This window comes from Phlebotomus papatasi, chromosome 2 (genome assembly GCF_024763615.1).
Source record: "Phlebotomus papatasi isolate M1 chromosome 2, Ppap_2.1, whole genome shotgun sequence".
NCBI lineage: Eukaryota > Metazoa > Arthropoda > Insecta > Diptera > Psychodidae > Phlebotomus > Phlebotomus papatasi.
This window is the reverse complement of record NC_077223.1, coordinates 29,881,401-29,897,323: the sequence shown is the minus strand read 5'-3', so window position 1 is coordinate 29,897,323 and position 15,923 is coordinate 29,881,401. Positions and strand designations below refer to the sequence as shown.

General features: G+C 33.4%; 1 protein-coding gene across 3 annotated transcripts in view; it reads left to right on the top strand.

Annotated features, from left to right (window-relative positions):
• LOC129803419 (echinoderm microtubule-associated protein-like 2) overlaps positions 1–15,923 on the top strand; it is a 77,933-nt gene that overhangs the window by 39,613 nt on the left and 22,397 nt on the right. The window contains exons 1-3 of one of the 3 annotated variants that reach the window (XM_055849964.1): positions 4,211–5,520; positions 10,356–10,899; positions 13,463–13,528. In XM_055849964.1, the coding sequence (XP_055705939.1) occupies positions 5,433–5,520; positions 10,356–10,899; positions 13,463–13,528 (698 nt within the window). In that variant the 5' untranslated portion in view covers positions 4,211–5,432. Of the gene's footprint in view, positions 1–4,210; positions 5,521–10,355; positions 10,900–13,462; positions 13,529–15,923 lie in introns of those variants that run through there. The other 2 variants (XM_055849963.1, XM_055849965.1) reach the window with 2 other exon arrangements.

The following is a 15,923-nucleotide window of genomic DNA, read 5'->3' as shown; positions in this document are numbered from 1 at the left end:
AGACACTGGCGAGAAGTGGTTATTCCACCCTACTTGAGAAAGAAGCAAGATCCAAAAAGAAAAACAATGATATTTTAGAATATTCAAATTCAAATTATTAGCAATATATGAAAACAAATCTTTTCTATTTTATAAAGTAAAATAGAAAAATTTAAATGTAAAAAATAATGATTTAAATGTAAAAATTTAAATCATTAATAAAATAAAACTTTTTTAATGAAATTATTTAACAATATTATTTATTTTTTAAAGTCCCAATTAAACTTAATCCTAATGTTTTTCGGCCAATGAAATAGTTTTTAAGAAGTGAAAACACGAGATTTTGACCTTGTATCTTGAGAAGATCAAAGGTCAAAATCCCATGTTTTCACTTCTTAATCCTAATGCTTTCAATCGGAGTTTTCGCCAAGAAAAAAATCCGAAACTTAGTTTCAATAGCTAAAAAAGACAAATTTATTTTTTATAGCACAAACTAAGCTTTCGTGGTGAATTCGGTTTTTGGACTCCAAACTCTTTCGTACCGAGTGTTTTGTAATTCGAATTTCGAAGTTTTTCGGGAATGTTTTATTCTTTACTTTGTTGTAAGGAAAATCAAAGCAATTAAGCTAACAATATTCATGACTCATTATTAAAATCCCTCATAATCCCTGAGTAACTCCTTTGACAGTTTCTTGCTAAGGGTATTTAATAAAGTTTTATATACTTGAATGAATTTTTATTAAGAAAATTCAAAATCCTTTTTATATTTTTCGAACATCAGCGACTTTTTATTCAAATACGAAGCTATTTACCTTTTAGTCGAGAATTTTTTGGAAAATCAAACTTTGACAGTGTGCACACCAGAGACCCAATTTAGGTGAGATTCTTAACAATCTCACCTACTATAATCCTAACAAAATTTCATGTCGTCCGATCGACCTCAAATTTGGCCAAAATGTGTTTCAGCACTTCCTGATTCCGAATAATATGTGGCTAAGTTACGTTCCCGGCCGGCCGGCCGGCCGGCCGGCCGCTCTTTGGAGCTTAATAGCTCCTAAACTAAAAAAGATATCGACTTGCGGTTTTCGGCAAAGGTTATATATCGGGTGAAAATTGCAACTTGGTGCATAGACCCCCCACCCCCCACCCCTCCTTCCGCCATTTTGAAGACCCCCCTTTTTTTGTTTTCTCAATAGCTCCGCCCCTATGGCATTCAGCGGACTCAAATTTTAGTATGTTATAGCTGGGCCTTAGAGCTTTCCATCAATACCAAACTTAAGGTCCCCCGACCCCCCTGACCCGAGCTATAAGGGTCCAAAAAAAATTTCTTAAAATGGCCATAACTCCGGTTCTAATTGTCAGAATTTAAAAAGTGAGGGCTTTTTGGAAAGCTCTCGTGAAATGCCACTTCCCCTTCTAACATCGCAAGTTCATAAAACCACCGCTAGGGGCGCTTTTTTTAAAAAGAAAATTTTTAAATCTTAAAAGTTAAATAACTCAAAAATTCCATTGTGCATCGGGCTGAAAATTTAGTATGTTGTAGCCGTTGATTATACCTATCAAACAAAAAAAACCTTAAGTCGATCCATAACCCCTGACCCGAGCTATAAGGGGTCAAAGTTCGAACATTGACCGGCCTCTATCTCCGGTTCTAATTAACATAGCGACCTAAATTTTACCTTTTTGGTTTCGTCTCGATGAGCACTTTCAGATGGAAGTTCAAAAAGTCACCACAGGTGGCGCTGTGATAGCGTCAAAATTCATCGAAATTCAAAGTCACTTTTCTCAAAAACGGCATTGTGCAAGTTAATGAAATTTTAGTATGTTGTAGTCCAGTCTAGGACGTTTCCAAAATGGTGCGTATGCGCGCTGTGGTTTTAATAGAACCGGAGATATGAGGGGTCAAAGTTCACGAAATTCAAAAAATCATATCTCCGGTTCTATGTGACCGATTTTGATGAATGAGGGCTTAAACGAAAGATCTCACCAAATGCTACAACTTTCTAGAATATTTGAACTTCGTGGGACCAACACCAGGGGCGCCACAGTCAAGAAACTAATTTCAATATCACATAACCTCAATTATCTCGACTGTCGCTGAACCGATTTTGATGATTACTTCAACATAATTGTAGAGCACATTTGTCTCTACATTTCGTCCATACATCATTTTCCACTCAGACTACGCTATCACTCCGATTTTGCCGTTTAAGTGTGAAAAAATTGATTTTTCCAATAATAACGCTTTGAAATCACTCAGATGCCAATTTGACTGCCTCTACTCCACCAAGACACTTAAAATAGGGGTTTAAATGGAAAGTCCCGCAAAATACAACAATTCTTTGATATAGTTGAAGTTCAATAAATGAACACTTGGGGAACTCTGGATGAAAAAACGAGTTAAGAAACAAAAAACCTCGCTTATCTTGGCTTCTGAGTAATCGATGAGTTCAAGTTCTACGGCAAAATTATAGAGAACATTCTGGTCTACATTTCACCCATATAACACTTTTCTGTCAGTTCATCCAAATCTTTGATATTTTGGTTTAAATACAAAATTTGCATAATTTCACGAATTTGATTCAAGATAACTGAATGGCGTCTCCCAACTTCAGCTCCAAATCGAATTTGCATGCACTCCGAGTTAGCTCACGTTAAGAATCTCACCTACATAAGCCGGTTAGGATTATCTGTCCCTTTTGAAACTCTCACTCGCACCCGCGAGCTCTTTAGTGGCCGAGAGAAATCCACTCGCACACCCCGTAGATTCAAATTTTCAAATCCTTCTGTAACGACTTCTTTATAACATAAAGTATTCGTTGCACGTACTCAAGAATTTCCGGGGTGTGCGAGTCAATTTTTCTCGACCACAAAAGAGCTCGCGGGTGCGAGTGAGAATTTCAAAAATTGGCCCTCAGATATGGTAGAAGTGACTAGTAGGGGAATTATGTAACACTATTGCAATACCATGATAAATTTAGTTCGAATTTCGAATCTCAATAGAGCTTCTTCGAAAATGTGATTTTGTACTCGTGACATTGACATAAGCTCACAGAATTGTCAGAAGTCCCATATTTGAGATGTCTGGCTATTTAAAAGACAATGAATTTTATTAAACAAATCAACCAAGACGAACCGTATTAGCAAAATATCATTAAGTATAGGGACTTCATTAAAAAAAATCAAACTCATGTAATATGAGAAAAAGCTCGATTGGCGTTGTCTGTTTTCAAATTCACATGCCACAAAAATTACAGAATTCCCTTAAAGGGCAGAATTAGACAGATGTTACGATTTATCTTTGAAGAATAAACAAACCACTTATTATTCAGAGTAAATACCTCTCTCCTATTTATTTAATTACTTTTCAATCATATTCAAATATTTTTTACACAAATTATACGTAAAGAAAATTTCCTTTTTTTCTGCTCCGGTTTCCCCTAATTCAAAATCGTTGTGATATGTCAAAACTGCTCATTTTTTCATTGAGATAGCCCTGTAATTGGGAAATGCATCAGAGTTTTATCAGGATTGTGAAGCTTGAATTATATTGTAGGTCGGTTAATAAAGTTCACCAGACATGCGCAAAAGCGCATTCGAATATTCAAAGGATTGTAAATTCTAATATAAAATGAGTGTGCTTTAAAATTTCTGATTCTGGAATCTAAACGCCAGTTATCAGGTGATACTTAAAATAGTAATTTTAACAATGTTTTTTTTCTTGGTGTAGGGTAAAGTGATATAAATTGGACATAGTGTTACAAGTTGGACAATTCGCCGGTACAAGTTGGACATAGCTTTTTCTTAATAAATACAGTATAAAATTAGTTTTTAAGCACAAAGAACCAAATTATAAAACTTAAGCGGCTTAAGCATTAAAAATATACAAATAAAAATAAGGTACCAAATTTATCAAGAAAAAAGCCCTGTCTAATTTGTACCATTGTCCAACTTGTACCACTTTACCCTACGGAAAGTAGTTATAGAAATTTTCATTTTTTTAATATCTTCTAAAAATCATCATCTATTTTTAATATTTATTTCAATATTTGAAAATTATTATATCCCTTATTTTTTTAAAATAAAATTGAATTTTCCGTGTGCTTCTGTCCCCTTGATTTTAAACACTTGAATTTTCTCACTCAATCAATATCTGACGAATTGTTTGAGAATGGATATTCCGGGATACATTATAAATTTTCTCCCACTTTTTGTGTGTTTTCCAGCTCCAAAGAGGAAACACTCTGTGGGAATAATTCACTTCATTCTGTGTTGATGGGTTGAAAGAACATAAAGAGAAGGGAAAAAGAAAAAAAGCGATATAGAAATATGATGAAGATTGAAATATTAAATGGGAAAGTCGTCAAGAGTCTAGACATTGCATCTTGTTTGGCTAAAAATAGGAGCTTTTTTCTCCCTTTTAGAACGTATAATCCTTCAATTTGACAAAAAGGAGGTAAAAATTCCTCTCTGTGTTGGGGAAAATTGATGAAAAATTTGTGTCATGCGCATAGAAGTCGCGAAGGAAGAGGCATAAATGGAGGAGGAAAATCCAGAGACAGAGTGTCTCATGGGGGAAATAAATAGCAATATTTGTAGGTGGAAAATTGACTTTAGCTATATTGTGGGTGGATTTTGGATCATCCTGTAATTTTTCCGGCATCCATTCAGTGTTTTCTCTCTTGTCTCCAAATGAAAATACTCCAGTTTGATGGAGACACTCTTTGGCGTCACATTTAATTCTGGATAAATAGAAAAAAATTATTAGTTAATTTTTGGATTCAAAAGAGTGTTTCTTGTCAATTTTTACACCCTCCGTCTATTAAAGTACAAATTTTCTTGAGCTTTTTGCGTGTGTAGAAAGCTCTGGGAGAGAGCTTACATCAGAAAAATCTTTTGTTGTGGTTTTTGTGTTTTAAAAGATTTTTCTGTGATATATTTCTGTTAATTTTTCACAGAGAAATTGTCACTTTAAATTTAAAGTGGAAACTCTGAAGCCTTTACAGACCTAATATTTAAATTTTCGGTAAGAATAGAAGGCCTTTGGAACTTTTTGATGATGATCCAACTTCTGAATTTTGTGAGAAAGACTGAGAAAAATCTATAATGAAATAAAATGCAACCAAGTGGAAAATGATGATGAGCTTATATGGCCAGCGGCATAATCAGCAATGATTCCCAGTTCCGTGTGTATATATGACAGTGAAAAATTCCCGGTGTAGTACAAAGAGAAACTCGATTTTCATGTGGAAGAGATTTAAATGAATTCAGTCCGGTGACACGAATGACTTTCAACTAGTCGGGCTTTTTTTCTGGCTCAAGGACATATACACAGAAATTTAGGTGAATATTCAAGAGAGGTGCTTTTGGGGTGGCCAGAACGAGGCCAAAATTCGTGCAGAGAGCAAGTTCAAGGTGGGCGGTGAGTGCGTGGAAAAACGGACGGATAAGGCATGGAAAGTGGAACGACTGAGGAAAATTGCAGAGGGTGGCTGAGCAATGGAGATGACGACACAATGACTGGAGTTCTCAATGCGTGGAGTAAGAATAAATTTGTCATTATTAATAGTACAGAAATGTATTTTGAGGGTGTGTGAGAGAAAGAGGCTAAGTGTATTAGGGGGAAAATTGCAGAATATGGATTTCACCGGAAATCTGTTGCTTTCCCACGATGCGAATGGACTTTACATCGATTTGGACTATCCCTATAACGAAAGATTGAAATTCCTCTTTTACGTCAATGAGCACTAAAGAGGTTGAGAACTACATTTTCTTAATAGAGCCTTTTTCTTTCAAAATCTTTTTAAATTTTTATTTTTAGGGGAACTCGCGGCAGAATGTACAGGTCGAATGAAAAGTTCTGAGACCGGACATGAAAAAAACTGTTTATAATTCCAAAATTATTTTTATTCGTTTCCAAGTTTTCGAAAACCATTTTTAGATATTTTCAAGCGCATTTTCGGTCAAGAAAAAGATGCAGAAATGGATACACAGTGATGACCTTTGTACTTTCTTCTCTTTTATTCTCTCATACAATGTTTGGGATACAAATTTCTTCCTTCCTGAGGTACGGAAATTTCAGGAAAAAAATGTCACAATTTTAGGTTACCACAGCTTCAGGTTCAGACGTCTCTACTAACTCTCCCATTCGCTTTCCCACTAAAAATGGAAGAGTTACTAGTGACGTCTGAAGTTCAAGTTGTGGTAACGAAAAATTGTGACTTTTTTCCGAATTTCCCGTACCTGAGGAAGAAAGAAACCTTCCTCCGAAACGTTGTATGAGAAAATAAAGGAGAAGAAGGTACAAAGATCATCACCGTGTATCCATTCCTGCAATCAAACGTTCTCTAGATTTTTTATCTTAGCGTTTGTGCACTAATGAATTGCGTTTCGAGTTTCGATTTGAGTTTCCCATAAACGCAACATCTGTTATAGGGAAGAATAGACACAGATTCCAACTTACGGTTTTAGAATAATGTTATTATGAATATGGAAAATTTTATTCCGCGAAGTGGGGATGACAAACGTATCCTGTTCACCTTGCCCTATTATACAGGTTTCAGACTGGAGGATTAGGTCAGTGGCTTTTCAAAATCTAATGAATTAATGTCCTTAATATTAAGTCTTAAGACAACATTTTCCCAAAAATATTTTGCTCGTTAAGAAATTAGGGAAGTCAAGCCATATAACTAAACCTCAGGTCTGAAGTCCACTTTACGCTTATTATTATTATTACTATTTTGTTTTCTTAATATTTGTACCCCTATAACTTCAAAGTTGTAGCTGAACTTAAGTTTGGTTTTGGATTATGCTTGCTGCCAACCCAAAATACTGAGTTTAAAATGAAAATCACAACTTCTACTTTAATTATCAGAATTTGATCATAAATAAATGGCTCAAACGAAAAGTTTCGAAATATCCCGTCTGACACAGAGTAAGAGGGCCCAGCGTTGAGCCATTAAATTAACACCCATCTATAGGAACTATTTTAGCCCTCATCGGCAAGATCCGAGTGGTAGGCACAAATTAAGGACTGAATCTTGCCACGGATATCAATGGTGGTGGAATAAACTGTCAATTGCACATCCTGATTTCACCTTCGAATTTTATACAAATGACAAAAGCTACAAAGATATGGATATGTTTTATTGAACCACAATGAACGATTTAACACTTTAGAAAAGCAAAAACTATTCTGAAAAAAATTGTCTCCTAAAAAATACCCCGAAAGGAAATAAAAACACGTATTTCAAGATTGGAAATTTGTCTACAGTTACCACGACACTTTTCTCTACACGAAACGCACTCACGCACATTTATTATTATTATAAAAAAAATACTAAAAACACTGAGAATCTTTGTGATAATTTTAAAAACAAATGAAATGTTTTGGAAAATATTCCATCTTGTCACTGACAGCCGAGCAACACGGCCGGCAACATAATTTTCGTAGTTCCGCTGCTCACCACCATGAACGCAAAACAGTGTCCTTCACATATATTTAGTAAGGGGTATTTTGTATGGGAGCTTCTTAAAAGTAAGGTATGAAAGATAGGGGTTAATTGAGGCTATAATTCACGCTTACCTGGTCAGAAGGGATACTACAAATTTTCAAAATTTTAAATATAACGATACTTTTAAAAATTTTATATTTTCAATATTTTATACTAATGTATATGAAGATTTTTAAGCCTTTAAGGACCAATGGGTCATAAATGATTCAAATCAGAAAACAAACAGAAAAATGTTTTTGGTTTTGAATCACCGATGACTCAATGGTCTCTGAATGGTTAAGAGAATTCATGTTCAGAACTAGGACACTTAGGTCCAAAATAGACACAGGTATCGACTAAGGGATCAGCCCGAAAAATTATTGGTATCGGTACACTTAGGGATAAGAACAAAATTTGGGGGATCAAGCTCAACTTCTAAATTCACGATGGTCTACTAGTGAAATTTACAAGGATTAGCGAAATCAGCGCCAGTGGTAAAAATATAAAACTTTGTTTTGGGTTTTTCTATGGGACCTTTCGAAAATGTCAATTAGGTGAAAAAATCTTGGAGAGTGACGGTACGCAGTGTCACAAAAATCTTAAAATGCATAAAAATTATGTTATGCATTTGTTATGGTAAATATTTAAATGCAATTTTAACCCTCTAACGTTTAAGAGCCCCTGCAGAGTAGCATAACAAAAAATCGCATTTACAACGACAATAAAGGTTTTATTTATTTAAAAGTGCTGTAGCGTCCTCGGTAATACTCTTACTACAGTAGACTCTCGCTAATTCGGCTCCTTTAAGATCGGGCTACTTTTTAATTCGGACAGCAGTTATATTTAAAAAGAGTTTGTTGACATTTTTGAAGTTTGATTGTGATTATCGAATGAAGCAAATACAGTAGAGTCTCTCAAATCTGAATCTCTCAAATTCGAACGACGACGTCTGGATTCAAAATGTCAATTGTGGGGTTATGTTAAAAAATTCGTATTTGGGATGAACGAAAATCATATTTACGTGCTTCTTCCTGAATGTTTACATACATTATGATCGTATAAAATGAAAAGTAAGTATGTTACCACTAATACTTATAAGAAAGCACGGGAATTTGATTCAAAGTACAATTTAATCTCACATAGATTTCGTTAGTTTTGAAAAATCGTTCGAATTTAGGAGGTCAGAAATGTCAAAAATACCCGCCGATGGTTCGAATTTAGAAGACTCTACTGTATGCTCAAATTGGCCATGCTTTGTCTCAGTTGTGATGTTATATTGCATTATTAAGGGGCTTTCATAAAATTTACAATTTAATATGAGTATGCAGATGTATAAAAAATTGTTTTATTTCAAAAAATTTGATGACCGAATTTGTCTCTAATTCGGGTGACATTTCGGTCCCAAATGCTCAAATTTGAGAGAGTACTATAATATCTTTTGAAGGTTTGAACTAATTTCTTGAGTCTTCGTTTAGTTACTATTCACAGTTTTGTGTGGTAAGTCAGAGAAAAAGTAGGAAAAATTTTTGTTCAAAAAATCTAATTTCCAAATTCTATAAAAATTCCGATTTAAAGTAATTTGACTAAAACAAATTTACTTTTTAATAAAAGGTATGTCGTTCTACTTAGTAAATTTTAATTTAGAAAATTGAAAAAAAATAAAAATAAAAAATGAATTTTAGAAGCGAAGAGTTTTACATTTCTTTTTTACATTTTAACATTTTGGCCCTAAATTTAAGGAGATATAATAAGGAACGGATGTTATTTTTGTGTTTATTGGACCACAATTAGTCTAGAATGAAAAAAATATCGCATTTTGCGATATTTTAAAGTTTTAAAAGTTGGATTTTAGAAGGTTAAGTGAAATTGTCTCCGTTTGAAATTTCTAAAGCTCCGTTACGCTATTACAGAATAACACTTATGTCAATTACTAAGTGCGATAATTTATTAAATCGAATACTTTTTTATTAGCAAAAAGCTAATTTACTGACTATAAATGTTTACGACGACGAAAAGAAACAACAATTTGTCTATAATTATATTATTTATCTAGTTAGTAAAAAATGTATTATTATTTATTATTATTATTTTTTAAGGCTTTTGCTAATCGCCTTTGGTTTTGTGTGCTAAGTGAATTCGAAAATACACTGAATGAGCTAAAAAATAATGTTCTTGTGAGGCAATCTATACAAACCTCATAGCTTATTATACCTTTGGGTCACAGTAAGATATTAAAATTTTTTCAAGCCATCCGTTTATAAAAAGAACCCTAAAATGCTCCTGCACGTTCTGACGAGTTCATCCGGACCGGTCAATGAAAATTTGAAATATCACAATATGGAAAATACAATTTTATTTTATGATGTCATTTTAATGAAAGCTTCGTTAAGTTGACAAAAACTTAACTTGAAAACTATAATTTTGTTTCATACTTACAGTATAAATAAAAGTATATTTTGTTTATATTTTCTTGTTATTTTTGTTAGATATATTATTTGATATTTTAATTTTAACTGCTCGAACTCCACGAGAGAGCAGTTTCCACAATCCATTTTTTTTCAACTTTTCACCATTCTGGCTTCTAGATGGTAAGATATATTGACTTCCGATCGTCGCTGACCCCCCCCCCCCACATGTCAATATTCTCTAGCGAATTACCTTAGTCAAATTATCCCCGCCCCACCCCTTCATCCACAACAAAATCTTGTTTTTTTTTAATTATCTCAAAATCGACCTAAGCGATTTCGTTCATTTTTTGCGACATTTTTAAACTATTTTGTATACTAATTTTAATTTTCTTAAGTTTCATTCAAAAACTAGTTACTTAGGATATTCTTTACTGTTGCTCACATACCCCAAAATTCCTTTTCTTTTCTTTGGTAGATGAGATGCTGGAGTCGGAAAAGAGTAGCCTAGTTGGTCGTGTGCACGATCTAGAGAAGCGTGTTCTCACCCAACAGGATGAGATTGTTTGTCTGAGATCTACACTCGCAGATGTACTACGTCGCGTGAATCAACTCGAGGGTCAAGTGGAGAGGGGTGCTTCAACTGCTGGTGGTCGAAGTGCTCCAAGTACTCCGGCTCGAAATGGCGGTGGTTCTTTTTCTGCTCGGGCCAGTCCAACTCCATACAGTCAGCCTCCGCCTACAACGGCAGACTGGAAACTGAGGAAACCCCTTCCGAGGTCTGGAAGCACAGCAGAGGCACGTCGAAGTGCTACTCTGCATCATACACGCACCAAATCCAGCCACCAGTCAAATGGATCACTTCACTCGGACGGTACACCGAGTAGCACATCTGTATCGCCTGCTCCATCACCCTCACCACGCCCCAATACTTCTCAGGGACTCCTTCAGTCACATTCTGGACTGGGGAAGCGCTGGAATTCCACTGGGGACTTTAACACACAATCACCGCTTCAAGCCAGGTTAGTGCGAGAAGAATGATTTCAAGGTCTAAGTTGCAGGCACAAATAAAAAAGTAAATCAACGAAATTGTTATGTTCTGATACAGAAAAAGTGTTATTTCTGAACGAAAGAAATTTAACAAAAATATTTCATAAATTGCTTCTGGACGGTGATGTATCAGAATCTGGCTGATCTTATTACAGTAAACTTAACGAATTCGTTAAGAAGATTAATAGATGTATTCATTCAACATTTTCGATGTGCTAAAATTCTTAACAGTCTAAAGTTCGTTAAATTTTTTTAAGTACCAAAATTATATTGGTAATTGATAGTTCTATTGTGGATCATCCGAAAACTTCAAACTTGACGAAAAAGATAGTTTTTACCTATTTTACAATTTACATGTAGAAGTTAAATTGTAATTTTTAAACGAAATTGAAAATAATTTCACGAAATTAATTTTAGATTGCTAAACGAAACACATCTAAAAAATTTAACGAAAAAAATTTCTTCCATAATTTTCCCAAAGAATGCAGTAAATTTAGTATTTTTTTGTTTTAAGGCCTGTTATAGCGACTTCTTGTTGAGAATTTGAAAGAAGACAAAATTCTCTCTTTGGATTTTGTGTAATTTTGATGTTTCGTTGAATTTAAAAAAAAACATGATTTTTATAAATGGCTTAATACGGAATAAATAGGTGAATTTGATCCACAAAATTACAAAATGTCTTTTTGAGGCATCTTGCACACTTTTTAAAGGAAACTAGAAGAAAAGCGACGTTTTATTCTCTTTAATGCCTCGTCTAATGTCTTTTTGTTGTTTCTTCAATAAATTAAAAAAAAAAACTTATATTTTTCAAAATGATCTATTAAGGTATTTATAATGAATTTTTTGTACAAAATTATATTAATATCCAGATTTAACGTTGCAGGCATTGTAATTCAAAACGTGAAGAAAAAACAAATTGGTATTACTGGTAAATTTAACATAATTTGGTCTTTCGTTAAATGTTAGACAACTTTTCAAGTTTGAAAATTAGATAAATATTCGCAATAAATCGATTTTGTTTTGTACAAATATTTGATAGGATTTTTGGGGTTTATTATATACGTATTGTAGAAAACTCAAAGACAAGTCAATGTTTTCGTTAAGTTTTACGTCACTTTAGGATGACCTTCATAATGACAAAGTTTTTGTTTGACAGAATTATGAAGTGGGTTTAGAGGTGTGCTGAGAAAGTTTTACAGGAAACTTGAAGAAAAGCGACGTTCTATTCTCTTTAATGTCTCGTCTAATCTCTTTTTGTTGTTTCTTCAATAAATTTTAAAAAATCTTATATTTTTCATAATGATCTATTAAGGTATTTATAATGAATTTTTTTGTACAAAATTATATTAATATCTAGATTTAACATTGCAGACATTGCAATGCAAAACTTGAAGAAAAAAACAAACTGCTATTACTGATAAATTTAACATAATATAGTTTTTCGTTAAGTTTTGGACAGCTTTTCAAGTTTGAAAATTAGATAAATATTCTCAATAAATCAATTTTGTTTTGCATAAATATTTCATAGCAGTTTTGGGGTTTATTAGACACGTATTGTAGACTAAAAGATTCTTTTTTAAAGAAGTGCTGACGCTGACACTGGAGGATATCAAAAGAGCGGCAGCTCAGGATATTCTGCAGTTCAGCCGGGTTTTAAAAGAATTGGAATAAGGTTTATTGGGTAGACATAAGGGGCTTAAATAGAACCTAGGTGTCTGCAGCCCACGGATCGTGCCATACTCTTTATACAATCTAGACTGAAAGACAAGTCAATGTTTTCGTTAAGTTTTACGTCACTTTAGGATGACCTTTCATAATGACAAAATTTTTGTTTGACAGAATTATAAAATTAATTTTGAAGTCTGCTGAGGAAGTTTTAAAGAAAACTTGAAGAAAAAAACACAATTTCATCTTCGTTAAGTTTTACGTCATATCAAAATTTCGTTAAATTTTTGACTACAAAAATTTCAAAATTGGTTAGATGGAAAGTTTTATTGAATCAAGTCTATTTTATCCGGATTAATATGCGTGCCTGCAACTTAACGAAACCTTTCACATTATTTCATGTTGAGTTTTTCTGTCATGTCTCTCCGTTTGAGTAACATCTATGTACATAAAACCACTCTTTGAGGCAGCTCATGAAAATCATTTCAATGTTTTTTGTGCAGATAAATTTAATTAATCATTTGATGTCTCAAGTTTTGATTTGTTGCTCCTCTGTCCCAATCAATAAATCAGTCAATGTTGAGAGAATTGGCGAAAGTCATTCACTAAGTAAATGTTGTGTGTGTATTATTTTCTGCTCTTAAGATTTATCTATCTATCTATATTGCTTTTTCACTGAGAGTCTTATGTACTAAAAAGACATATTCCTCTTTGAGGGAGTGCGTTAATGTTTTACCCATTTTCTTTTTGTTTTATACCATGCTACACATTTTTATTTTACCTGTGTACTACCTATATATTTTATTTTGTTTTATTTATCTCCTCTTTTTGCATTGTGTGTTCGATGTATGTCCGGATGAATTGCAACAGATTGGCGACCAAGTCGCTCCTCAATTTGGCCTCGAAATCTCCAGTGGGGCATGTTTTCAAGCATGGGTATGTTTTTTTTTATATTATTTTATTTATTTATTCTTTTATCTCTGGCTTTTTGAGGCTTTCAATTTGCATTTTTTGGCGCATGATATTTTGCAATATTTAACCAAGTTTTGTTTGCTGATCTTTTTTTTTTGGTGAGAGGATTTTTTCGTATTTAAGCATTAACGTTGAGCTCATGGGTGATTTATTGGGATACTCAATGAGCTGGAGCGTATATGATTTTTTTCCCATAGAGTTCAAGGTGATGCTTGATGATTGACTCAATGAACAGGGAAAAAAACATATTCCCGCAGTGTAATTGGCGCATTCATCAAAAGATCATTCAATAATGCGAAATTCCGTGCAAATATTCATCAAGATGTTGATTTTTTTTGTCTTTCAAAGTTATTTCAGAAGATAAACAGATTTTTATTTAAACAAATTGCCCTTCTTTTATTTTTTATTTTGAATAACTTCTTTTTTAGCATTGTCGGCATTTGCTCTTAAAAAACTCTCTTATCGCACTTTTATTTTAAAATTGAATGTGCTTCTGCTAAGCAAAGACGCAAAAAAATAAGAGACAGTAGTAGCATCCGCAGAATACGTCTCTTAATTTTAAGAATTTTGTGCATCTTGAAAAAACTATCAAATAAAGTTTCTACACATAAAATTATTAAAAAAAAAAATACGAAAAATTAATTAATTACTATTAATAGACAATTTCCGGAATGACTTAAAAAAGAGTGAATTTCTCAATGTCAAAAGCATTAATAAAATTAATTTTGTCATTTTGTAAATTGATGTCAATTGAAATTCCATAATTGAGCGAAGAAGTTGAAGATGATGGAAGCACACAAGATGAGGAAATTGAAATATCATCCAAAAGAAGCGAATCTATTGAAACTCCCACGTAAACACATCTTCGATTCACGTGAATTCAATGCTTTAGAACAGGAGAGAAAAAAAAATGAAGAAGTGATCATCAGTGAATTATTGATGAACTTTGATAGACATTGGGTGGTTTATTTACTAATATACCCAATTATTGTTGTTTTTGATTTATTGTCCTCTTTTTCTGACTACTTTTTGACTTAATTTTGTATAAGAAGTTGCATTATTGCTCAAAAGAATCAATCGAATGGAACGTTTAAATTCAATCTCGTGACACTTCCAAGGTATGCGATATTGTAAACTTAAAAGAACAAAAAAAATTGAAAATAGCCAGTAATAGATTTAAAAAGTGTTTTGGATTCCTTTGAAATAATCCCGGCGGGACCAAACTACGTATAAATTGTGTATATACGTTGTACGAATACTCAGTATCATCATGTACGCCCATACATTTTACTCAGTACTATTTGCACCAAATGAGACCCGAAGTGTGCTTTGGTGTGAGTGTGTCCGTGTGAAGTATTATCTCTTACAGAGTAAATACGCAGTACTACATACATCGTAAATATAATAAAAACCCCGTATGACAGAAAATGCTGTTGGCAGGCGTGTTGTCAGCTGCTTTGACAACGGGAAATATTTTCCATTGGAATATTCTGTTTACAAATTATGTGTTACAATTATTAGTAATTTCAGTGATTATGATAATATAATAATTATGCGACGCTGTGTTATCTGTAGAAAATAGTGAAGTGAAAATATTAAAGAAGTTGCAAACCTAAAATACGCGTGTTTTTATTCCATTCTGTGAGTGTTTTTGCAAAATATTTTTTTTTACACGATACTTTGTGATTATCTAAATTGTTCAATCGTTGCCTCTGGTTAAATAAAATATATTAAAATCCTTGTGACTTCTATAATTTCGTGAATATTTGAAAATGTTAGGTGGCAGCACCTAACCAATGCAGGTTGTCCCAAACGATTGTCAATTGCCGCTTCCGGGTTGTCACATAATCATCTCACTCTTGAATTGTTCTGTAGATAGAGGCCTCGTGCTCTAAAGTGTATTTGATAAACTTAATTAAAGTTAAATATAGTAATTGTTATCCAGATTAAACTATCGTATTTAGTTTGTGGTCTCACCATCTCCACTCGGACTATCGGCTACAAGGCTGGGATATATATTAACCTAATATTCCTACTTCTTCCTCAGGTGAGAACCACAACAGAAAATAAAAACGGCAGGTGCATGTGACAAGTTTGTTTGGTCGCCATTTGGTCGTGTGCGTCTGTATGTGTGTGTTGACAGTTATTTTGCAGTTACAAGTACGTAGTTTATACGGAGTTTTCGTACAAATATGTACTCTCAGTACAGAAATACGTAGTTTATACTGTGTATTTGAGTGAACTTGTATTTTTGAATGACAAGTCCTCATCAAATACATAATACATGTGTAACTATGTATTTTTCCTCCACGAATAAGTCGTAAATACATTGTATGTCATGTGAACTGTGTATTTTGGT